This window comes from Athene cunicularia, assembly GCF_003259725.1.
Source record: "Athene cunicularia isolate RWA chromosome 10 unlocalized genomic scaffold, athCun1 chr10_part1, whole genome shotgun sequence".
Lineage (NCBI taxonomy): Eukaryota > Metazoa > Chordata > Aves > Strigiformes > Strigidae > Athene > Athene cunicularia.
Genome location: NW_020799112.1, coordinates 7,850,756 through 7,875,298, shown reverse-complemented (window position 1 = coordinate 7,875,298; position 24,543 = coordinate 7,850,756). Strand labels below are relative to the sequence as shown.

Here is a 24,543-nt window from a genome sequence, read left to right as displayed (position 1 = left end):
CGTGGTGTTCAGGCCGTGTTTGGGGCAGTTGCTGTTCTGCTCTTGCCATGCTCTCGCCGCGTGCTCCATCCAGGCAGCTTCACCTCCGCAGCACTGCCCAAAGCTGCCTGGATGCAGATTTGTTGTCCAAGCAAATGTGGTTTTTAGCAGATGCTGTGGTTTTCTGCAAGCCCTGGGTGGCCTCAGCATCCCGCCTGGGGACAAACTGGACAGGGATGGGGACAAGGACCAGTATGCTATGGGGTCCTGCTCCTAGCTGCTCTTGGGCTGCCCCTCGGGTGGGGTGGGAGATGGTTTCTGAGCTGAAAATACCACTGGGGAAGCACCAGGGAGGTTGATGGTATTTGCACCATCCTTGGTGTCACTACAGGTTTGGGAGCCTTCACCGACCCTTCGTGGCCCAGCTCCTCCACCCTCCTCCTGACACTTTGTCAATGGGTTTCTTTGTCTTGCAGAGAGATGCCAAGGGCCAGTACCTGTTCGATCTTCTCTGCCACCACCTGAACCTGCTGGAGAAGGACTACTTCGGCATTCGGTTTGTGGACCCTGACAAGCAAAGGGTGAGAGCCCTTCCTGCCTGGGCTGGGCGACGGGGTTTCTTGCAGCTTGGTGGTATCAGACTTGTTCTTGCTTCTGCAGCTGAGAACCAGAGCAGGAGGCAAATGGCTCAATAAAATCCATAAAATTTAGGCAGTGATGAGGGGCTCTTCCCCTCAGTGCTCCCTGCCCCTGTTGCTGGGCAAGGGAGGTTATGGTGCCTCGACAGGGTCATTGGCTTGCTCATGGCCCCCTGAGCACCCTGGGGAGAGCCCCCTGCCCCTTCCCACCTCCTCTGCCAGAGCCAGGGCTGCATCTCGTTCTGCAGCCCCAGGCAGTGGGGGCCAAGATATACCCTCGCTCCGGCATCAGTAGCCACCATGTCCCGGCCTCACTGATGTGTCCTCAGCGTTGGTCGGGATGCGTGAGCCAGAAGAACTCACACAGCTCTCAGGTCCCCACGCACGTGGTGAAAGATCTTGTGTTTGCAAAGGGAGAGGATGTGATGCTATGGCAAAGACGCAGAGGGAGATCTGACACTGGGTTTGCAGGACTATTTCTAGTGCAGAGTTGCTTTTTAACACTGAGATTAGGCCATGTGACAGCTTTTTGCTAAGAATCCAAACACTTGAGTGTGTTGCCTTGCATGGAGCCCAGAGCCCCCACGGCAGGACCTGTGCCACCCTCCCAACGAGCTGGATTTCCACCAAGAAGTTGTGTGAGTGAGGCCTGCCCCTTCCTTGGGGTTAACTCTCTACTCTCCTTTTAAAATGTGCAGAACAGAAGCTCTGCACAAACGTGTGTCAAACTGGCATTTCTCTTGCATGATTCCAAGGGATCATTAACTGCTGCCCCACTTGTGTCAGCTCCTTGTTTCCCTGATTTTGGATGAATCACCTCTTTAAACACATCTAGAAATAAAACCCTGTGTATAATGCATTCTTATACATCCTCCCTGTGAGCACAGCTGGTGGAGAGAGGGCGCTGCCGTAGTCTGCCCTCTCCCAGAGGCCTGCACGGCACTCTGGAGAAGCCCTCTGCACAGTCATCACATGGAGGAGGCGTATCGGGGCGGGCGGGTTTGGAGCATCCTCTCTTGCAGCAAATGCGTGGGCAGATGGGGAATGCAAGGTCTGTGTCTTGACCGAGCTGGCTCAAGGAGAGGACGTTTCTCTGGTGTCGCATGTGGTGGGTCAGTGCCCAGGGCCGGGTCCTGCTTCTCTGGCGCTCTGGATGCAAAGGCTGAAGTGGCTGCGGCTCCCTGGGAGAGAGGAGAGGGGCGCTGGGCAGAGCTGGCACACTCGGAAATGCTGAGGATGCTCCTTTTACCTGTGCTTTGCCTCTCCTGAGAATAATCTGATTCAATTCAGGGCACAAGGGCTGAGGCAAGAACCGTCACTCAGCTTCAAGCAGCATCCCAGGCCAGGACTGCTCACTCACTCACTCACTCACTTTTTGGGCCCCTCAGTACAAAAAGGACATTGAATGACTCGAGTGTGTCCAGAGAAGGGCAACAGAGCTGGTGCAGGGTCTGGAGCACAGGTCGTAGGGGGAGCAGCTGAGGGAACTGGGGGGGTTTAGTCTGGAAAAGAGGAGGCTGAGGGGAGACCTCATCGCCCTCTACAGCTCCCTGAAAGGAGGGTGCAGAGAGGGGGGATGAATCTCTGGAACCAAGGAACAAGCGACAGAACAAGAGGGAATGGCCTCAAGCTGCGCCAGGGCAGGGTCAGACTGGCTCTTAGGAAGTATTTCTTTCCAGAAGGGGCTGTTGGGCGTTGGAATGGGCTGCCCCGGGCAGGGTGGAGTCCCCATCCCTGGAGAGGTTGAGAATTGGGTTGACCCAGCGCTGAGGGATCTGGTGGAGTTGGGAACTGTCAACGTTAGGTTAATGGTTGGATTGGATGATCTTCAAGGTCTTTTCCAACCTAGACGATTCTGTTATTCTGTGCGTGGGGCAGGGGAGACCCCTCCATATGTGAGCCAGCCCCAGCCCTGCTGCTTATGGACACTGTGGCTGCCCAAGAGCTTCCGGGTTTAACATTTCCTCAAGTGAAAAGTGCTGCATTTAAGCCTGCGATGAACTAAGCCAGCGCTTCATTATTTCTGCTGCACCAGTCAACGTTCCTTATTGTGAGATGGGGGTGCCCTTGCTCCTGCAGTGGGTTCCTGGGACTGGGCGGTTGTTTCCCACAGGAACCCTCTGGGATGTCCCTGTCCCAGTGCTGGCGTTGGAGCACCAGGACCACTTGCTGCCAGTGGCTGTTGCATCCCATGGGGCTGCCCCACGTCCCCTGGCTTCCCAAAGCCTCCCCAGCAAGGGGCTGTGTCGGCACAGTCACCAATGTGAGGGATCGGACCCCTGGGCACTCCCTGGCCCCCTTGGCCCCGCCACTGGCACATCTGCATCAGGTTCCCAACACACCCCAGAAATTCCCGAGTGAAACCTGACCCCGTTCATGCCACTGCGTGGCCACCGCTCGCTGTTCTTGTCTCAGTGGTGGCCGTTAATATTTAGAGTTCTCTCCAGCAGTCCCAGTGATGTATGTTTGTAGGTCTGTAATCCTGTGTGCTAACTAGTGTTTGCCTTAATTATCGTCATTTTGCTTCGGTGTTTTGGGGCTCCCTCTTCCCAACACACAGGCAACTGGAGCTGCTTCTTGACTGACCCCACTTTGTTTCCTGAATGTGCCTGCCCAAACGTTTGCAAGTCACCGCCACTATTGCCGAGGTTTTGCTGCAGGCAGAGGCTTTGCTGCAGGCAGAGCTTGATGGTTTGTTTTCGATGGCACAGAGGTGTAATTTCAGAAATACAGGCTTGAGCTGAACCTTCCCAGTGTCATGCTGTAATTCAAGGTCCTGGTTCTGGCTGGGCTTAGCTTGGGCCCAGTTGTTGCAGCCAGCGCTGCAGTGCCATCGCCTGCCCTGGCGCAGCCACAAACATGAGATACAGCCTGAGGGGTCAGCGGGACACAGGGCAGAGACCCAGGAGAGCCCCCCATGACCCAGAGCCACCAGCCTGTACTCTTGGGGTTTGTACTTTTGCCATATAGGACCTTGATTTAGGTTTTAAAGATCAGATCTCAAAGTGACCAGCCCACGCACTTCTCTAGCACCATCAAGCGCACCCATGCAGCCACGTGGCACGAGGGAAAGGTGATTTTAACAACCAGAGACCAGATACCTCGGCATGAAATCATTCACCTTGCCGGGTGGCTCACTGAGCCAGCTGCTGAGCAGAACCCCAAGAGTGGGAGGCTGTGCAGTCTGAAGGAGGGTGCCTTTAGCGTGTACCTTGGCCAGGTTGTTGTCACTGATAGAAAACTGCACTTGGCCTTGGGGACATCGTGTCCTGTTGAGCGAAGGGAGATGCTCCCCAACACACTGCTGCTCTGCCCAGCACCTCTCCTGGGGCTGGCACAGGGTCCTTGAGCAAGGCAACTGCTCGCCCAGCATCAGTGAAGCCTGGCTATGCCACCACCTTGACCCCGTGGCATTGCCAAGAGGGGACATGGAGCACCCAGCTTCCCTTGGGGCCATGCAGAGAAAGGAACATGGAGTGGGGAACAGGGAGCTCTGGTCCTGCTTGGGCCCTCCCTCGGCTACCGGTTGGGCCAGGATTGCATCCCGGCTCCTCTACCGTGTTGCTCACAGATCTGCCACGGCATAGGCTTTTATTTCAAGCAGAGGAGTTTTTTGTTCCTTCAATTTTGCCCTGAAGAGTCAATGCTATTAATTGAAAGTATTTGTTACTGAATTGCTTTAATTTCCTTCTTTTTTCTTTCAGCATTGGCTGGAATTTACCAAGTCAGTTGTGAAGCAGATGAGGGGTGAGTATTGCTGCGAGTGGATGTCCTGGACAGTGTGTGCTCCTTTTGGTTTAGATGGATTTTCATTTTCTCCAGTCCTTCCTCTCTGGAATCCCAGAAAAAAATGCCTTTTTGATTAGCCACAAAGCTCTTCTACTGGGTCAGAAGGGTTTGGGGGTAACTGGGGTAGCAGGGAGGGCAGGTGGGACCCCCAGCAATATCCGACCGTCTCCTCAAGCAGCATTATTTGGGGGGATGAAGGGGACAAACCCCGCCATTCGATGACCGCGTTGTCACTGTTCTTGCCGCAGCCCAGCCTCCCTTCACTATGTGCTTCCGTGTGAAGTTTTACCCCACGGATCCCGCTGCTCTGAAGGAGGAGATCACCAGGTAAGAACAGGGCACCTGGCACTGGGCAGCAGAGGCCTGGCTGAGGCAGGAACACAACCCGCCCAGCTTCATTTTATGGTCAAGGGAGAGCAACGGCCATTTAGATGTGCAGACAAATCTGAACGTTTATGGTTTGTTCCAGCTGTGGGAGAAAAGTATGGAAATGCCCACCTGTGCTTGGTTCCATGGGGAGCTGCTGCACCTGGCACAGAGCACTGGCTGTGGGTTTAAACCCACCAACTCGCTCTGGGGCTGCCAGTCGGTTACAAAAGACACCATTTCCAGGGCAAAGCTCTCAGGGTGCAGCACAGGGTAACCGCCATCGCAGCTTCCTGCCTACTCCCCTCTAGCTCCCCAAAATCTTCCAGCTGGAACCCCCAGTCCTGTTGGTGCGGGAAGATGGGTTCAAGCAGGAGCAGCAGTTCTGCAAGAGTCTGGTTTCTGCTTCTGCTAATGCTCTCACCACTTCTGAATCAGCTGCTGGTGCCGTTGCCTGCACACACCCTTAGCTCAGGGTGTCGTGTGCACTTGCTCTGTCGGGAAGGGTTCAAGTGTCTCCAGTTCCTTTGACGTCCCCTGGAAGTAATTAGCCACATCCCTTTTATGTAAGGGGCATGAATGCTCTGGGAGAAATGGGTGATAAACTGTGATGCAGAAACTTGACAGCACTTCTCTCGAGTTTCTATGTTTAGGGGCTCTTCACGTGGCTCTTCCTGCCAGAAGGAAGGATGTGAAGAGCACTTGTGGGAAAATCACAGCAGCTTTGGAAAACAAGTCGTGACTGTGGATCTCCAGAGCACGACAGCCCGAGCCCCGCCGCCTGCTATGTTGTGGAGGGTCGGGTCCGTCTGAGGCAGCTGGGCTGGCGCCTTAACTAGAGGTTTCTGTGTTTTTCCCCTGGAACCTTTTGCTATTATTGCTGCAAATAATTCTGAGTTGTCTCTACGAGTCTGGGGTTTGTTAGGGAGAAGGTAATAAAAATGGTGTGGGCTGGGTGGAGGCACACTGGTGGGAGAGTGCCAAGGGCGCAGAGCACTGCCATGGAGTGGGCACCCCTCTGTCCCCTGCAGCCCGGGGCCGGGGCAGTCACTGCCCCGCGCAGACTCTGGCATCTCCCCGCTCTGCAAGCGGTGCAGGGGAGCGAGAAGGGCATCAGCCTCACCCGGGGGATGGGTGGGCAGTGCCAGCCTTGCTTTTGGGTTCCCAAATGCGGCCGGTCCTTAAGCACTGAATAAAATTTGCTAGAGATGTGTAAAGGTGCTGTGGGGAATTCTGCATTGTCAGACAAGGCGGGAGTGTGAAAGGTGGTGTGTCAGCATGCCTGGGACTGGGAGCAGGCTCAGTCTTCAGGGTGTGGGTAGAAGAGAGGTGGCACAGATGAACCTCTGTAACTCAGTGGTGTCCCCTGGGTCTGTCCTGCTCTTGTCCCTGGCACAGTGTCACCGGCAGGGCTGCAAGGTCCTTTGCCAGCCCTGTGCCCAGGACAGGACTTGGGATTTGCCATCAGGGTGCTTTGGCTGATCGGGGGACTGTCACCTTTTGGGCAGCAGCTCCCGCTCACCAGGGTCCTCCTCTGATGCCATGCGGAGAGGAGGGACCGCTCATGCAGGGACCACTCTGCTCCGCCAGCTCCAGGGATGGAGGCAGCCTGGCTGCCACTGGGCTCACACAGTGCCAAGTCTGTGCCTACCTCCAGACAGCTTCAGTTCCCCTTTATTCTCTATTGTCTTGTGGGGAAAATTTGCTTCTTAAAGGCATCCAAAAATTTACAGTAAAAAACAGAGAGAACCTAATGATGACTAAGGGACTGGTGACCTTCCTTTGATGCTAAAGCACCCCAGCCCAGCTCCCTCTGGGTGAAGGCGGCGGGTTTTGGCATGTGGGGCTGGGCTGCTCCGCAGACCCCTCCCTGACTCGTACCTCTCTGGAGCATCTGAGAGCTCTGCCCGGGGAGAACCCGGAGCGGGAGGGCAGAAGGGCCCTGGCCGGGCACTGGGTCAGCATCGATAGCGTCTGCTGCTCCGCTCTGCTGGGCTGCGCTTTGCCACCCTGATTTTCAGAATATTTGGCTTCAAAGCAGGGGCCTGTTTGTACCGTAGAAAGTCTGTCGGCTCAGTCCTGGTGCGTGGGCATCTGCAGACTGCGAAGAAAAGTATAAAATTGATTCAAAGGTTCCAAAAGTGTTTTGGGGCAAAAAGTGAAAGCTGCTGACCCCCTGGAGCCGGGTCACTGTGGCAGGAGCGTCTGATTCTCACAACAAGCTCTGGGAGGGTAATGTTTCACTTTTCTTCTGCTTTTAGTCATTTGCATGTGCCCAAATGTGAAGTCGAGGGCAGGGAAGGCCAGTATCTGGAGAAGCGACGTGAAGAAATGGCTGCAGAAATGCTTTTCCTGACTATGGCCTGGCTCGAGGTTTGGGGTGTGAAAGGGCCCAGAACTTGTAGGGTCTCATCTGCCAAACAGGGTGAGGGTGAGGGCTCCAGACAAAGCCAGTGAGCTGCATCGGTGAACAAAGAGTTTGGGCATGGGGAAAAAACATTGTTATTTGTGTATGCATCTGCAGTGCTCCCCTCTTCCTACGCTGGCTTTTGCCTGTGACGTACCTTAGTCCAAGGCAGGAGGTCGCCCCTCTTGCAGAAGGAAGGCCCCCGCTAACCTGTAAAACCGGGGTCAAAAGTAGCACAGCACCTCCTGAATGTCGTGTTGCACTGCTGCAATTGCCCGACCCCCAACATCTTGGCCCCAAATACCCTCAAATGGTGGCAAATAGCCCTTGTCACTCAAATAACCCTTGTCACTCACTCGAGTGGCTCAGCCTCAGCAGCCTGAAGCCAAGCAGCTCCAATCCCTCTGTGCAGCCCCCGATCCCTCCGTGCACCCCCCTAATCCCTGCGTGCAGCCCCCTAATTCCGCCGTGCACTCCTCGATCCCTCCGCGCAGCCCCCAATCCCTCCGCACATCCCAGCCCCGGCTGTGGATCCTCCAGGTCCGGGGGACGGTGCTCTGTTGCCATTCCGTATTCCAGATGTATAACTGGGGACCGTGCTAAGCTTATGGAGAATTAAGTAGGCTTACTGATAGAGCTAAATATATTCCAGGATTTAATTCTTGGGATTTTCAGTCTATTTCTGCGGGCAGCAAATGAGAGAGGATGTCTGGGCTCCCTCAGCCTGTCATGCAGCGTGTTTGGAATACACCTAGGCTCAGCTTTTTACATCAGTTTTGCATTAGTAAACTCTGGTTTTGTGTTGGACAGATCAGTTAGAGGAAGTAGAGGATGTTGAGGTGTTTCAAAAACTCTTTTGGTTTCCTCATGATAATGTACAAAATTAATTAAATCTTTGCTCGTGTTTCACAGAAGGACCCAAAAATCAGAACTAAAAAAACCCTTCAGATGTTGTTTGGAAGCCTGACAAAGGCTCTGTTCTTGGGCCTGAACTCAGACAGGGATGCAGATGAGGAGCGAAGCATTTGTAAAGAGCCCTGGGTGCGTTTGATGGGCCTCTTTACAAGTGTCTTCAGCTCAGAATGCCAGGCATTCTGCTGGTGCGGGGCCATGCGCTGTAATCAGCTTTCTGGGGTGGGATTGATCTGTTTTTTCCTACAGAAGCATTTTAAGGGACCCAAAGAAGTGCCCGGGAGTAGTTTCACACGGATACATCTCCTTGTTTTGCTTGAGGCATTTATTTACTTTGCAGATTTTACATTTACTCCCAGCAACTGCCACAGCCATCAGACCTTCATTTAAATGTGAAATGGCGAAAGTCTCTGAGTAACGACGGCTATTTATGTGGGCATTAAGCTGCACATATAGTATGTTAATTGTATTTCTTTCCTTTAATCACAGCTTAGCAAACATCTGCAGTTGTCAAGCCAGTAAAGAGAATTGAAATACGGGTCAGGGATTTACCCTTGTGAGGGTGGGAGCTGGACCCAGAGAACATCGGGGATGAGGCTGGGTCAAGCTCAAAAATATTTCCCGTCTTTAATATCCTTTCTCAAGGCAGCTTCATCCCACAGCCCGGCTTTCCCAGGGATATTTCCAAGGCATAAGCGAGGCTTTGGAAATCCTGCTTGGCACCTGAATGTAAAACCAGCCCAGAGCTACAGACTTGCCCTGCCTAGAGGGAGCAGGGGGCTGGGCTAAACCCATTGGATTATGCATTTTTGAGGGTCTGTGCTAGGTGCTGGGACAGGGCCAGCCGAGCCGGGGGTCTGGCTCCAGGCTGGCGTGCTCGGGCAGCAGCAGGTTTGGCACCGGAGCGCTGGAAGCCCTGGCCACCACGTGGAGCCCTCGGCAGTCTGGGGGCAGCGGTGGGCTGGGAGCACAAAACCGTGTTCTCCTTCCCGCGAGTAAAGCCTGAGCTCAGCTTTAGGCCTGCAGCCCCCTCCGACCCCTTCTGTGCCCTGCGGCAGAGGCGGGTGTGGAGCCAGGGCTGGGCTCCAGGTCCGACCGTCCCCCACGGGACCCCCGCGGGGCCCCCGCGGCACCAGGACGAGCCCCCGTGGCGGTGGGCTGCCCCTGCTTGCTGCCCTTCGAGGTGTGCCTGCAACTGCAGCTGAAACCTGCACTTAAAATTCACTTTCCCCTGGACCGAGTACACTTTAATATCTGGATTTCTCTTTAATACATTTTATCTGGAAAATTAGTGGTTTATCTCATCATAAATACGGATTTGAGAAATGAAGCATGACTGAGATATTGCAGAGTGCAAGTTTGGTTATTTAAACACATTTCCGAGCATCCAATTTCCATTTTACTCCTTCACTCTGTGACTTATATTTTACCATCAAAAGGTTTTCCCAAGTGCACTGCCACATGACTTAGCCCAAACTGTTACTTAGGTTGAATTTTATTCAAATATGTAATTTTTCAACATAGTTTATCTTTTCACTGGGCTTTGGTGCATGGAGATAGAGATGGGCAAACGCAAGAGGTGGCTCGCTATAGCTGATGGAGGGAAGTGGGTGTGTACGCAGAGACCTGGAAGATACAGAAAGTTAGGGAAGGAGAAAAAATCACATTATGGGGAAGCTGAGCCGCCGGCAAGGATGCAGGGCTGGGAAACGCAGCAGCCACTGGTGGGCTCAGGACCACAAGACCCCCTCACAGAGCATCTGTGGGCACCTCGGCACTCCACGACCTTGTGATGGTCCAAAACAGGGAGAAGCAAAGGACGCCGGGGTCTGGCAGGCAGAAGGGACCGTCACCTCCTCGTCCACGAGCTTCTTCCTTTCCCTGTTTTCTCCAGTGGGAACGTGCATCCGAGTATCTCTGTGCCCAGGGGAGCTCTTCGTCTCTGCTGAGCAGCCGTGTGGGTGAGAGCCGGGTCGGTGGAGCTCTCCATCAGCCCTCCAGTCAGGTGCCAGCCCTGGAGCAGGTGCCATGACCCAGTGGGCTGGAGCAGGGCCAGGACTTGTAGATCAGTGCTGGCCCTGACCAGGGGAGCTGCCCAGTAGTTAGCACTTGTTCGCTCCTACAAGCATAATGTCTGGGAAATGGGCTGCTGGGAGAGAAATGTTAGTGCAGGTGTCTCATGGAAGATATTCCACATCTAAATTGCCTGTTTAGGTAATTTAAACTTTGCCTAATAACTTTGCTTAATAAATGGACTATCTCTTCTGTCCTCAGGTATTTAGTCTTCCTGCAGATCAAAAGGGATCTCTACCACGGCCGTCTCCTCTGCAAGACTTCGGATGCTGCTTTGTTGGCTGCCTATATCCTTCAAGGTAATGCTTTTTGACAAGATAAATTTGCTTTTCATGCTAAGTACCGATTACATTATTTCACTTACAACAGATCACTGCACCTGGAATACAAATGTCATCCCGACAGTGCAGGGCTTGCGCTGCGAGGCCAAGCTTGTGCCGCGCAGTGCTGGGCTAGAGCAGGGTGAGGATGGATGCTGGGGTCTCACCCACAGCAGATGCACCGTGCTGCCATTTGCTCCTAGCAAGCTGCAGAGGCACTGGTGGGGTTTGGAGCAGGAGGTGGAAAAAACCTCAGAAAACCCCTTGCCCTGATGTGCCCTTCTGACTACTTTCCTGCCCACATGGCTCTGTCTGCTCTTGCCTCTGCTGCCCCTGGCACCAACAGCACGGAGGTGGCCAGTATCTGCTCGGTGTGGGGGAACACACAGGTGCTCAGCGAGGGCCATCAGGGTGTTTGGAAGAGCTGGGAGGTGCTGGCATGGAGGGAAAACACATTGACGTGCCGTCAGCATTGTGATGCCAGCCGAGAAAGTGGGGTCCTCCACCCAAGGGTGCTGGGCTTAGTGCGAAGCCAGGGCCCCTCTCTGCGATGGGATGAGCTGAGGAGATTCAGCCCAGCAACCAAAAAAGTCAAATTTCAGCTCCAAAGCGTTTTTGAGTTATTTCACAGTGCTGGTGTGTTTCCCCCCTTTTAGTGTTTTAAGCAGGAATCATAAAAATTAATGTAACGTCTTAGGACCTGAGGCTGGAGGGAATTAAATCAGAGCAAGGTCCTTTCATCCCCCATGGTGGTTGGCTGCTGGATTCCTGTAAATCCCAGCAGGAGACACCTGCTACAGAGCCCTGCGACAGTGAGATGCCAGAGGCGATCCGATCGCTGCCAGCTCCCGTGGGGTGCGGGGAGGGGGAGCGGAGCTGTGTCAGCCCGCGCCAAAGACAGAGCAGGGCTCAGCTCAGAAATCAGTGTCTTGGGCGTTTCTGCACCCTAGTTTCAGGACAGAGCTGCCATCACTGTGCATGCAGCTTGCCCAGGCTTGAAGCATTTTTTTCCAGGCAGGGATCAATCCCTGCCCACCGCTGCTGCAGGCAGCCCTCTGCCCCGCTGCCTGGGAATAATAGAGGAAAAGGAGCTTCTGTCAATGTCACTTTACGGATTTCCAACTAGTTATATTTGTTCAAGATGCAGTTGGGAGCAGAATTCACTTGCCACTGTGTTCCCAACTGGGATCCAGGTGGGGGCCGGGGGTGCCCCCAGGGATGCTCGGGGCCCATCACCCAAGGACTGCCACTGACAGACCCAGTACAGCTCCCGGGAGGTTCTTTGCAAATAGGTGAGGAATTAATAAATTTGGGACAGTGACCACCTGCTGCCAGGTGACTCCCAAGCAAGCAGTGAAATTCATTTAATGCAGTTAATGATCCCTCCTGCTGGGAAGCACTGCAGGGCTGCAGCAGCTTCCTGGGATGCTGCTGGGATGGGGACACACACCGTGGTCTGGGTTGTGCTGCTGTTCCTGACAGGTTCTGTCTCCCCCCAGCTGAGATTGGGGATTACGACCCAGGGAAGCACCCGGAAGGCTACAGCTCCAAGTTCCAGTTCTTCCCCAAACACTCAGAGAAGCTGGAGAGGAAAATTGCGGAGATTCACAAGTCAGAGCTGAGGTATGGCCGGGCAGCTTCGCTGAGCAGGAGTGTCAGCTGCTGGAGGGATTACTGATGCTTGACTGATTTTTATCCCTGTTTGGGATTTTCAGTTATACCATGGGATGAGCACTCACGGTTCTTGTGTGTCAGATCCTGCCGAGAGCCAGTGGTGCTCCTGGCAGTGTTGGTAACAGCAAAAACGCAGAGCAGAGCTTTAGGAAAGCAGGTCGTTGATGGTGTAGAGGCATCACAACAAATCACCCTGCGAGAGGAGCTGCTGTGTCCCGCCAAACCTCTGCTTGCTGAAAAGAAAACGTCATCGAGCGGCCAAGGACAAGCTGCGGAGAGCGCAGACAAATAAAAAAATACACCGGCAATGCGGCAAAATCAGTCCCAATCCTTCCTGCCCCAGGGAGGGCCTAGGGGTTTCTCCTGCTTCTTGCTGTTGGCTCAGCCAGCACAACCAGGGGGGGGTGTCTCTGGTCTTTTTGGCAGGATGGGGACCCCCTGTCCCCCCCTTCCTGCCATCTCCCCTCCTGTCTTCACCCTGCTCTGGGAACACGAGGTGTGAGAGACCATCAGTAAACCCCAACGGGATGGCCAGTGAGGTTTTAACCTCCCAGAAACCCAGCTGAGCTGTGCCCTCACGTGCTGGGGGCTGCTGCCTTCTGCCCATCAAACTCCCGTTTCCCGGAAGAAATGCTTGTGCCGCCTCTAGGCAATTCAGCCCTCAATTTTGCAGATGCTCCTGAATTTTGCTCCTTCCTAGTCCTGCTGGTTCGGCGTATCCTGCTAGGTTAGGTTGGCAGGGGAAGGAAGGCTGCATTTCAGTGCAAGTCTCCTGCTGCAGGTTGATTGCACTGACAACTGTAAGGGGAGCAGGCCACAACTGAAGCCTCTTGTCATTAACAGAAACCCTGTAGCCAAGAGCTGACTTTCACCTTTGTATCTTCCATGGAATATTCTTTTTTCTCCCTCCTGTAGTGGGCAGACACCAGCTACTTCAGAGCTGAATTTCCTCAGGAAAGCCCAGACTCTGGAGACCTATGGGGTTGACCCACACCCTTGCAAGGTAAAACAATTTTTGTAACACTGTTCCTTGCGTTGGATTTCCCACTTCAGCCAGTAACAAGCTGCAGAGGTGCCAGTAGCTGGTCCCGAGCATGGCCATTTGCCACCTGCAGCGGGTTTTTGCGCTGGCAGAGCCATGGTGGGTGGGATGTGCTGGAGCCATCAGCCCTCTCCAGCCTCAGAACCCAGCCCCAGGTGGGTGGGTGTGCATGGAGGGGAGCTGGGAGGGTGAAGGCTCTGAAATCCTTCCCCAGGGCATTTAGGGAAGCTGTCAGAAAGCATTTTCACATGCAGACAGCTATAAAAGACAGTGGCCGATCGTCTTCTACTAAACCCTGTAATTTGGAGGCAGTAACAAGGTCAGTAATGTGTCTGAGAAACCAGCAAGCGTTCATCTGCCACAGACAGTCTATTGCTCTGCTCTTCCTGGGCCAGTAATCCAGTTTTCTGTTTGAAATGCTTTTTATTGACTGTAGATGTCATTGCGTGTGGTTCTCTCTGGTCTCTTATAATCCCATCACATGCAGATGGATGCAGGATGCAAAGCAAAGGGAGAATTTTACTCTAAGGGCAGTGTCTGCTCTGTGGTCCCCTGGGGCTTCTAACTGAACTATGCCATGTAAATACACAATTGTGGTAAATACACGTGGCCTGGGCAGAAGGGGTCCCGTTTACTGGTGGTCTGCGATTGCCAAAGTGGTTGCCAGGCAGGAGGTGCCGGCTGAATTGGGCCATGCTGCCCTGGGAGCAATGCTGGGGGGTCTGTGCTTTGCTCTTATTTCCCCGTAGGGTCCTGTGCCCCATTTAGCATCTCCAGCCCCTGTTGAGCCTCCGCAGCCCAGCTCCCTCCCTCCCAAAGCAGCAACCCCAGACCCGTGTGGGTTCCAGCCTGACACCCCATTAATCTCCAAGGTCCCTGTTAATCTCTGAGCTCCCCGCTTGTTGCCCACAGCTGCAGCACCAGCCCCAGGCACGGCCGAGCTGAGTGGGGGGGTGTGGGGGTGAGGGGGTCCACACCCACTGGGAGGGCACGTCCCTCTGCTGAGACCCCACTTCTCCCTTTCCCGAAGGTTTTCCCAGATTTGGGAAAGAGCCAAAGTGCTTTGGGCAGCCCAGGGCCGGAGCTGCTGCCAGGTTGGTGCGTTCCCTATGGGCAGGTTTCTCTGAAGGTGCACAGAAATCTTACTTCTGCAAGACAAAGCTGCTGCGTCCCTGACTCAATGAGTTTGGGGAGTTACATCTTGCCTTGCAGGATACTGCGTTGAGGTTCAGGGCTCTTTGCTTTTAGCCACTCACCCTTGACAGATTAAGACAGATTTTTGATCTAATCTGGATTGAAAACAAATTTGTTCTCTGCCAAATTCAGAAGCGATCTTATCAGAAGGCTGCCTCGCTGCCATCCCTACACCGTGCCAGCAGAGTAACCAAGATCCAGCATCCCGGGGAGGGAAGCAGACAGCAGAGAAATTGTCTCATCTCTTGATTAAACCAGGGAAAGACACAACTGGGGGCAGAGGTTGTACCCCCAAGCTGGGGAGATCCTGGGCACGGGACATCTCATGCTTTCCCCTGAGGAAACATCACAGACACCAAACAGGCATCACTCTTCTGCAACCACCCCTGTGAAATTCCTTGCCTGCTTTTCCTGCCCCGTGCACCAGAAATCCAGAGCCTGGCATACACCTTGGCTCCAGCTCAGCATCATTTGAAACCCATCTGAATGTCTGCTGGCCAAATAAAAGTCACGGCGAATCTAACAATTACTGAGTGGCCATGACTGCTTCATAATACTTTTAAAATTCAGCATGTATCTGTTTTTCCCTGCACACCAGTGCAATTAATGATCATTTCCCCGGAGTCTAGATGTTATGATTAAGTTAAACTGCTGCCTTGCTCCATACATGACACTAATTACTGGTTTTAAACTGCAGTTTCTCCTCGGCAGCACCGCTGAAGAAGCTCCCCATTGCTCGGCTGCAGGTATTGCTGCCAGGCTTGGGGGGAACCTGCCAGGAGCATCCTGCGGGCAGAGCTGGGGCGGGGGATCTCTCAGGGCCAACGCCTTTGGGATTGCGGGTCACCGCTGGGCTACAGGTTTTGCCAGTTTGGCAACATGTTGATGAGACATTGCTGTTGTCTTCCAGGATGTGTCGGGGAACGCGGCGTTCTTGGCCTTCACTCCCTTTGGTTTTGTGGTTCTGCAAGGAAATAAGAGAGTTCACTTCATCAAATGGTGAGTTCCTGCTGCGGCATCACCCATGGTGCCCTGCTCACTTGGGGCCGCACCCTTGGCTCGCTCCCACTCGCTGGGTCCCATCGCAGGGGCCACGAGTGCCCCCTGTCACCCCAGGGTGTTCATGGGATGCTCGCATGGTCGGGGTGATCCCAGCACTGGCTGCCTGCCCCAGGCGATGTGCCTGCTATGGGATGGCAGTAAGTGCACCCAGTACCCATGCCTGAGCCCCCCAAAATCCCCCCAAAAGCCTCCCCAGCCCCTCTGAACCTGGTCATGTTATTCCTTGGTCTTTGCTGCACCTCAGAGTGGGGGCAGTGTGTCCCTCACTGCCACCCAGACAGTGCCTGTGTGACAGAGTCCCAGCACCTCCAGGACACCCCACTGACCCTCAGCTTCACCCCAGGGCACCCCCTTTCCAGCTGACGGTTTCTGAGCCCCGTGGCACACCCCAGGGATGGAAAATAGGGGCTCAAGGCTGCCCAAAACCACCAGTGAGTGCTTGGCCGGGCTGCGGTGGGCTCTGCGCAGCCGCCCACCTGCCTGTCTGTGTCCTTTCAGGAATGAGGTGACCAAGATGAAATTCGAAGGAAAGACTTTCTATTTATACGTCAGCCAGAAGGAGGTGAGTGCTTTCCCTCCCCGTGGGGCTTCCCGAGCGCAGCTGCAGTTGTTACTTCAGCAGGTTCTCCGTGAGCTTGGCAGGCGGCTGCATCACCCCATTCCTGCGGTGCAGGGACACGGGCACAGTGACAGGGGCTGCAGCTCGGTGGCAGCACTGGCATCACCTCCCCGCTCCTGCTGGCACCTTGCTCTGGGCGTTAGAGCCTGCAGACACTGGGTTAGCCCCGGGCAGGGCCATGCTGAGGGCTCTGCCCGCCACAGCCACGTGCTGCCTTTGGGGTTATTGTGGTGACTTGTCACCACTGTCCTGCTGGGTCAGCTCCAGTTAACGAAATCAGCCTGTAAACCTCTGGCTGAATCGGCTCCCACACAGATCAGCAGCCTGACTTGTTAAAAAACATGTTTGTGGATATTTAAAAAGGTCAGTAAGGTGGAGGAGATGGGTGGCAGGTCCCTGGCTGCCCATCCCTCACAGCATGTCAGCTGATGCTCCAACCTCTCCCTGCATCCTGAGCGGCTCTGGAGCAGGCTCTGCTCTGGCCTCTGGGTGGGCACCACTTCCTTCTTCTCTGCTGACTCCTTGTCCTTCTCCTTTAGGAAAAGAAAATTGTTCTTACGTATTTTGCCCCGACACCAGAAGCCTGCAAGCACCTCTGGAAGTGTGGGATAGAAAACCAGGCTTTCTACAAGTGAGTGCCGGGCCGTGCGAGCACATGTCAGGAGGTGGTTGGCATCTCCCTGCGGGTTGGCACTGCCCCGCACGGCACCCGCCCAATGGCACCAGCCGGGTACTGGGACCCAGGCATGGGCTGTCACTGGCTGGCAGGCACCCCTGTCCCAGTGGCCCTGGTGAAGTCACCAGCCACCAAAATCAACGAGCTTTGTCCCTCCTGCCCCCCATCTCTGCGCTCATCCCTCCCCAGCAAACCTTTAATCAAGAGATTAAAACCAATTGTTTGGAGATTCAACCTTTAATGCCCAGCAACCAGCACACGTCCCGACTGCAACATGTTTTAGCATTTTCTGTGTTAATGGCTGCTTGCTCGGAGCTGGCTGCTTAGGTGCTGCAGGCGTGGCCGGTGCCAGAGGCAGCAGCAAAACTCGGGGTGTTTTCTGACCTAATATTTGAAGGTGGATTTTCAAAATGGCTTCGCAGGGTCTGTTTGAGCTGAATCCTGCACAAAAATCCCCACTGAAGCTGAGTGCCCCAGGTGCTTTCAAAAAGCCTGCCTTATGCTGGAGAAGGCTAAAAAACTTTCAGAAATAATTTGCTTCTAAGCTCTTTGGGAACAATTATTCATGGGAGATATTCAAGGGACTGGGGAGGTGACCAGCAGTCTGGGCTGCAGCCACAAGTCGGGGCAGCTGGGGACAGTGGCTTGAGGGACTGTCCCCACCCGCTGCCCGGCTTTGGGAGCATATCTGGACTGGGATCTCACCTGGGGAGGAGGGGGAACGTGTTATCTCTCCCCAGGAGTTCTGGGCTCCCTCGTTTGCAGCTTTTCTGCCCCTGGTTTGGTGAATGGGGATGTCAGCCAGAAAGGGAGAGGCTGGACTGTGCCAAAACCCAGGGAGGAGCCAGGTGGAACGGTTTGGTTTTACAATCCTGCTCATGTTGTACTTAAAAATAGCCTGTTTCATGCTTTGTAATTAGTTTTATTTTAATCAGCAAGATGCAAGAGAAAGTGTGTGATGTATTCTCTTTGGGAATACTGCAATCAGCAGCTGCAATCAGCAGGTTTCATTTCTCATTATATGAACATGAAATGAAATTGCAATATTGCTTTACAAATCTTTGAAGGATTAATCATGTCAGTAAATTACCACAGCGTAATGGAGTGGACTGTGGGCTGGGCTGAGGGGCTGCTGGGCTCCTCCACGGGCTTGGGAGATGGGATTGTCCCTGCTGGCAGCTCTCCCCACGGCCAGCTGGTCCCTGCACCCCTGCCAGGTCACGGCACCCCCGGAGGGTTCAGCCCCGTAGGTGCTCACTGGGGGACCTGGGGGAGCTGCAGCCCCCCTCCAGTCGTGGGTCCGTGCCACCCCACTGTGGCCGGTAGCTGCTTTCATCCCTGGTGGCGTTTGGCATCTCCAGGACTCGCTTTTCTCGCTGCCGTGTGCCAGCAGCACACAGCTCCTGTCCCGATGCCGGGGGTTGGTCTGTTGGGGATGAAGCCGATGCGAAAACAGGGTGAAGGCTTTGCCGTGAGGCAGTGCCGGTGCCGTGCCCTGCCTGGGCGCCCAGTGCCGGGCCGGCAGCACAGGATGCTCACGTGGCTCTTGGTGCCGTCGCAGGTTGGAGAAGTCGAGCCAGGTCCGGACCGTGTCCAGCAGCAACTTGTTCTTCAAGGGAAGCCGGTTCCGATACAGGTAAATAGTGACAGTAAGTAGCAGCTACTGGGTGTGTTTGGGGCTGCTCCTTCAGGTGTACTGCAGGGAGCAGCTCGGGGCTGTGGAGACCCGAGGGTTTGCTGAGGGTCCTCCTGCCACCCCAGGCCCTCCTGGTGCAGCACTGCCATCACTGCTCCCTTCCCAGTTTCACAGCCGAGACCCCCCTCCCCAGCCCCAGAACTGCAGATTTTTGGAGAGACAGGCGTGGAGGAGGGGAGAGAATGGGCTGGGGCTTTGAGGTTTGGTTTTTGAGAACAACAAGGAGTGAAATGCAGCAATTCTTAAATTCCTGGGAGGTGTTGCTCCTCCCTGGCCTGTGAGGGAGAGTCTGGACCCGGGACTTCATATCTCTGCAGGACAAGAGACCCCAGCGCATCCCCCGCTGCACAATGCTCATGGTGTGTCCCCCCCTCCCCAGGAGGAGGTGAGCCCACAGTATCTCATGCCAGGAGAAGCAGCAAAATGTGGTGGTGGAGGTGCCAGCCCAGCCTTTCCCTGCTCTTCCATCACCCCGATTTCCAGCAAATATTTCTGCTTTCCTCTGGAGCCACGGGGAGGGCCCCCCTGGGGCAGGGAGCGGTCAGGCTGTGCCGGGGCGCGGTGTGCAGTGGGGGGAGCTCACGGCTGGCTGATGCAGTGCCCACGTCCTGAGGGTTGCTGTTCTTGAACCTCCTGCAGTGGCCGTGTTGCAAAGGAGGTGATGGAGTCCAGTGCCAAGATCAAGAGGGAGCCCCCTGAGATTCACCGGTAAGAGCCCGGCAGCAGCGGCGCGGTGCAGTCCACGGGGCTGGGCCCACCCCCATGGCGTTCAGTACCCGGCTTCCCAGGGCGGTGGAGGGACTGAAGCGGGAGAGCTGCCACATGCCTGTGACTCTGGCACTGCCCAGGGCTCTGACACTGTCCCCGTTCTGGTCCCCAGGGCAGGGCTGGTGCCAAGCCGGAGCTGCCCCTCCATCACCCATGGCCCCCGACTGAGCAGCGTGCCCCGCACCCGGAGGAGAGCCGTGCACATCTCCATCATGGAAGGTAGGGCATGGGGCAGCCCCGGGGACATGCACATGGACGCACGTACACACCCCCAAAAGCCCATGCACACACCCAGATAAAAAACAGATTTTTGTAGCCCCTGAGGGTCCCTGCTGTGTCTCCAGGGTCTTGCAGCAAGGCTGGGTGGCACCAGATGTTGCTCCTGTGGCTCAGGGCCAGTTTGGCAGCAGTAGTTGAGCCCAGGTAAAGAGAGGGCAGGGGGTGGGAAGAAAGTTTCCAGTGCAGAAGCAAGTGGACGAGAATTCCTCAACAATCATTATTTAGATTAAATTATCTGCAAGGTCTCGGCAGAGCATTGCTGAGAGCTGCCAGGCCAGTGTCTGGCCACACACAGGAACAAGCTGCAAAAATAACTTATCACCCAGCTGGGAGCTGCTCCTGGCTGGCCAGCGGCCACTGCCAACAGCTTGCCAGCCTGCCGGGCCAGCCTGCAGTGCGGAGGCTGGTCCCCCCGGTCCCTGTCTGGCTGTGAGGGTGCATAGAAGTTTGGAAAGATAAGAGGTGGGTTAAGGAGCGTGGGGAGAGGGGGTGGCTGCATCCTGCAGTCGTGCCCTGCACCTGACTGGCTGCAGAACCAGCCCCTGCTCCAGCATGGCCGCACCGATCCCCTCCCTGGGCTACGGGCACGGGCAGGGTGCAGAAATGCTGCTGGCTTGAAGGGATGGGTCCCTTGGAGCAGGAACAGAATTTCTGCCCATCAAGGGAGGCCAAGGCCAATGCCTGCACTGATCTGGGGGGTGCAGGAGCGTGCCCGGCAGCTGCAGACGGGGTCACCTCTGCCACCCAGTTAAATGTGAGCACCCTCTCCCAGCCTCCCCGCGTGCCGTTGCGAAGCGGCGAGAGCATTAAATAGCCTCCCACAATAAATTACCCCGAGGTGTCACGGCCTCCCGGCACCACCCCTGCCCTGGCAGCTGCTTTTCTTCACTCTCACTTCAGCTGGGTCCCGTGGAAATGCGGGAGCCCAAAATAGCCCCGAGCCTAGGGCCAGTCCCACTTGCGTCAGCCGTGCTGGTGGGCGAGCAGCCGTCCCTACGTCCCCTCGCAGCCCCGCTGCCGCCATGGTGAAGTGCCTGATCAAGATTAAAACCAAAGTCAGCGTCCACCTGCGGCTCATCAACCACTGCTGCCGGGCAGTGAGGGTCCGGGTGCTGGCCCTGGGGCCACGGCTGCTGGCCCGGGCTCTGGGGGCTTTGCCACTTCTCCCGGCGCTTCCCGACCGCGATGCTCCGCAGGGCCCAGGTAACCAAGCCACTGGGCTGTGCCGCGTCTGGGCTCCTCCTCGGCAGGGGTGTCCCCGGGGGTCCCCACGAGCACAGCTCAGGGGGATGTGGGGTGCAGGATGCGTGGGGAGGGAGCGGGCTGGGGGCTCCCATGCTGGCTGGCCCTTGGGTTGTTATTACCACAAAGCAGCTCCGGTTTGGGGGCTGGACCCAGCTTTTCCCAGTTTCTTCAGCTTTTTGCGTCAATCCTGTGAAACAAGCAGGTGGTGAGGAAGTTTGGGTCGGGGGGGGGGGCAGCGCTCTCATGACAGTGCTGAGCAGGGGGATCCCCTCCGTTGGGGAGCTGAGCTGCTGGTTGCCCCGGGGGGTGCCCACCCCGTCTGGGACACGGCCAGTGCAGCGAGGGGACGTTCACACGAACTGGAAACAGCTCTCAGGCTGAGAACAGGTTTCCTCCTCCACCACGCTCATCGGCGGAGCTGCCCCAGCAGCGCCCGCAGTGGCACTTGCGTTAAGCCGCGCTGAGCCGGAGGCATCCGGGGAGTATTTACAAGCGAGAGGTTGCAAAGCCCCGGGGAATGCAGGCAGGACAGGCTCCAGGCCCTTCGCTTCACCCTTTGGCAGTGCCCTCCCCGCTGGGGAAAACATCCAGCCCTGGCTGCGGGGTAGCACTGGGGACCCGCGGGTCCCGGCCATCACCACCTCCCCGTGTCACGGGGCACTGTGATGGCAGAACCACTGTGAAAACTGCAAGAAACAATTCCTGCGCTTGTGGGGTTTCTTGGAATTTGGGGGGTGGGGGGGAGATGTCCCCTCGCCCCAGCACAGAGGGCAGCTGGGCTGTAGCTCTGGCTTGACAAGGCGTGTGGTGGGGTGGGCTGGCACACAGCTCCTGTTCCTGCATGTAAAACATTTTTTTAGCAAATCACTAGAAAGGAGATCAGTGACTCAGGGCTGGCGTCCCCACAGACCTGGCTGCTGGGGGGGGCTGCGCATCTCCCACCTGCTCTGTCATCTCCCCCTCGCCAGGCAGACACAGCCTCACTTTCCTCATGATTTTAATTCCTCACCTCAAGGCTGGGGACAGCTACTTCTCCTGGGGCTCCCCTGGCAGGGTCGGCCATGCTGCCCACATGTGGCTGTGGTGTGGCCAGGACCCCACTGCACCTCCTCAGGGTGCTGGGGTGTGGGGAGGGGGGGGCTGTGCCAGACAGGAGGTAAATTCACAAGGATAAATCCCCGAGGATCGCCTTGAGGGATGCAGCAGGCTCAGCTGACTCCTACAGTGCTGTGGGGATAGCTTGTGCTTTGGGGGGTGTTTCTGTTCCCCACCCCATCCTTGCACGCTGCCACTGCTGCTATGGCTGTGCTTCCTGCCCCTGTCCCGGCAGTGGGGGCAGCCTGCTCGCAGCATCACCCACCCCCGGGCAGGGGCTGGCGTTGCGAGGCTGTCACCTCAGAGTGGTTATGGCACCAGGATGTGTTTGTGATCGACTGCCGACAAGCACAGGCCCCTGCCTGTGGCTGTCAGTGACAGTGACAGGTCAGAGGGGTGTTAGAGCATCACTGTCACAGTCACAAGCTGCCATGGGCTGCAGCTGCCGGCCCCAAGGGACAAAAACCAACCCGGGGCACCTTTGCTGCGTCAAGGGCAGTGCTGGGTGATGCAGGACCCCCTTTCCATACCACTGAGCATTCCCTCTTTTTTTTCTCCCCCTCTGTTGCCCCCCCAGGCCTGGAGTCTCTGCGTGACAGTGCCCATTCAACCCCGGTGCGCTCAGCTTCCCACGGCGACGCCTTCACAGCCCCCGGGCGCAGCGGCCGTGCCGAGAGCAGCGAGCGGGTAGCCGTCATTGCCGATGAGAACTACAGCCCAGCCGACAGCGTGCTGCCCACGCCGGTGGCCGAGCACAGCCTGGAGCTGATGCTGCTCTCGCGGCAGGCGAACGGGGCCCCGTGCAGCATCGAGGAGGAGAAGGAGTCGGAGGCCGGCACACCAGTTTTGGGCGAGGCGGAGGAGGCGGGTGGCGAGCTGCGGGCCCTCTGCCCCGGTGCTGGCGGCCTGGGGGCGGCACAGGCGGAACAGGTGAATAAGTTTGTTTTAAGTGTCCTCCGTTTGCTCCTTGTGACAGTTGGACTCCTCTTTGTTTTGCTCCTCCTCCTGATCGTCCTTACCGAGTCCGACCTTGACACTGCCTTTTTCCGTGATATCCGCCAGACCCCCGAGTTCGAGCAGTTCCATTACCAATACTTTTGTCCCCTCAGGCGATGGTTTGCCTGCAAAGTCCGCGCCATGGTAAGCCTGCTCATTGACACCTGAAGGCAGGAGCCGCCACGTAACTAGCCGGGGGCCTGGGGAGAGACCTGCTGCCGTCCCCCACGTGCGGGACCCGCCACGGCACCTTCGGCACATGCACACACCCACACTAAAATCCTCCCTTCCCGCCCCAGAGCCTGGCGCGGGCGAGGCGGCAGCTTTCCGGGAGGAAGAGGAGGGTGGTGGGCACAGCAGCCCCCCCAGGGCCTCCTCCCCCCCGCGTTCGGCCGCGCTGCTCCCACCCCTGGAGCCCGCACAACACCACTTCACCGTTTGATTCTCACAGAGGCACGTAGGACTTTGGAAGCACCAAGCAAAAAGAGAGGAATTGATTTTACTCTTGCGCCCGTCCCGGCGGTGCCGCGTTACACAGGAGCTTTAGAAATGGTGCTACTGAGTATTAATTTAAGCACTCATGTACTGTTACGTTATTAAATCCGCCACTGTGCACACCCACCTCCTTCCAAGTACCGCTTTGCAGAAACCCCTTCCCACTAACTGGAGTCTCCTACGTGACGATGCGTGGCGGGATGCTGTCAGGGGACGCCCCGGTTCCCCCTGCTCGCAGGCAGGTGTGCGAGCCGGCTCTCCACACCCCCTGGGAGCCCTCGCCCTGCGCCGCCGACTTGCCCTTTCATCACTTTTTTCTAAGCCTTGAAGTGTCGGTGCTCCCGAGGGCAGGGAGAGCACGGACAGGCAAGAGCACGCCGGGCACCCACGGCCCAGCCTGGGCACGCAGCCAGGGGCGACCGCGTCAGATTTATTAGGAAGACCTTTAGCCTCCGAAAGTTGTACCTATTTTGTACGAAAAACAAAAAAAAACAACAAAAAAAAGAGACTGTTTCAAGGTCTATTTTAACAACAAAATGCTATTTTGTTATCGAATCTAATCAAGTCTTTTTTTACTTTATGGATTGGGTGACCGTGGTGCCGCTGTACCAAGCGGTTCGCATAGAGCAAATGGTAAGAGTAAATGCTTTTGTAGCCAGGAAGCCTAAACCAGATTAACCCATTGCTAGTTTTGGAATAGAGAAAGGAGCTCTAATTTTGTGACTTCTCCGAAGATGAAAGGGACAGAACTACAGGAGTGGAGGTGACACGGAACAAGCCAATGGACAGCCATTAGACCCATCTGTTCTTAAGCAAAAATCAATAAAACCAACTCGTCGTACTTGTGACACAACCACCGGGACCTTCGTTACCTGGGAAGCCGCCGACTATTTACACAGGGAGCAATAAAAGCCAGTTCTGTTAAGTTTTGGTTGAGGCGTTGGACATACTGAACAGAAAAGGTGAAAACAGGTGAGCGAGTTTTATTTCATCTCAGGGAGAGATTTTTATGTCAGCTGGGGCCATAACTGCAGTTTTACAAAGCCTGATTTCCGTGTTCTTGTCTCGGAGCGGCCCACCGCCCCCCGGCACGCACCCCAGCTCCCGCAGCCCTCAGCCAGCGCCTGGCGTGGGAGCGCGCGATGACGTTGGTCGATCCAACGCCACGACGGGTCGTTTGTCACCGCAAAACGGAGAGAGGCCCTGCTCAGGCACTGC

At 55.9% G+C, this 24,543-nt stretch overlaps 1 protein-coding gene across 2 annotated transcripts; it reads left to right on the top strand.

The window, feature by feature from the left end:
* The first annotated feature begins 449 nt into the window (after positions 1-449).
* Positions 450-23,854, top strand: FRMD5 (FERM domain containing 5). Of its 2 annotated transcripts, XM_026855786.1 has the most exons (14): positions 450-560; positions 4,322-4,364; positions 4,655-4,733; positions 10,366-10,463; positions 11,984-12,107; positions 13,074-13,161; positions 15,305-15,393; positions 15,955-16,018; positions 16,615-16,706; positions 18,313-18,387; positions 19,087-19,155; positions 19,328-19,434; positions 22,412-22,764; positions 22,944-23,854. In XM_026855786.1, exons 2-14 carry the CDS (start codon positions 4,358-4,360, stop codon positions 22,989-22,991), a joined length of 1,293 nt encoding a protein of 430 aa, XP_026711587.1. In that variant the 5' UTR covers positions 450-560; positions 4,322-4,357; the 3' UTR covers positions 22,992-23,854. The 2 variants fall into 2 exon arrangements, with proteins under 2 accessions (XP_026711587.1, XP_026711586.1); XM_026855785.1 differs by having other exon boundaries at positions 22,412-23,854.
* Positions 23,855-24,543: the final 689 nt, after the last annotated feature.

Excerpts from the sequence above, each read along its gene's own strand:
- FRMD5 (XM_026855785.1), top strand. Across the intron at positions 12,108-13,073 it reads ATTCACAAGTCAGAGCTGAG|TGGGCAGACACCAGCTACTT; the intron begins GTATGGCCGGGC and ends TCCCTCCTGTAG. Across the intron at positions 15,394-15,954 it reads AGAGTTCACTTCATCAAATG|GAATGAGGTGACCAAGATGA; the intron begins GTGAGTTCCTGC and ends GTGTCCTTTCAG.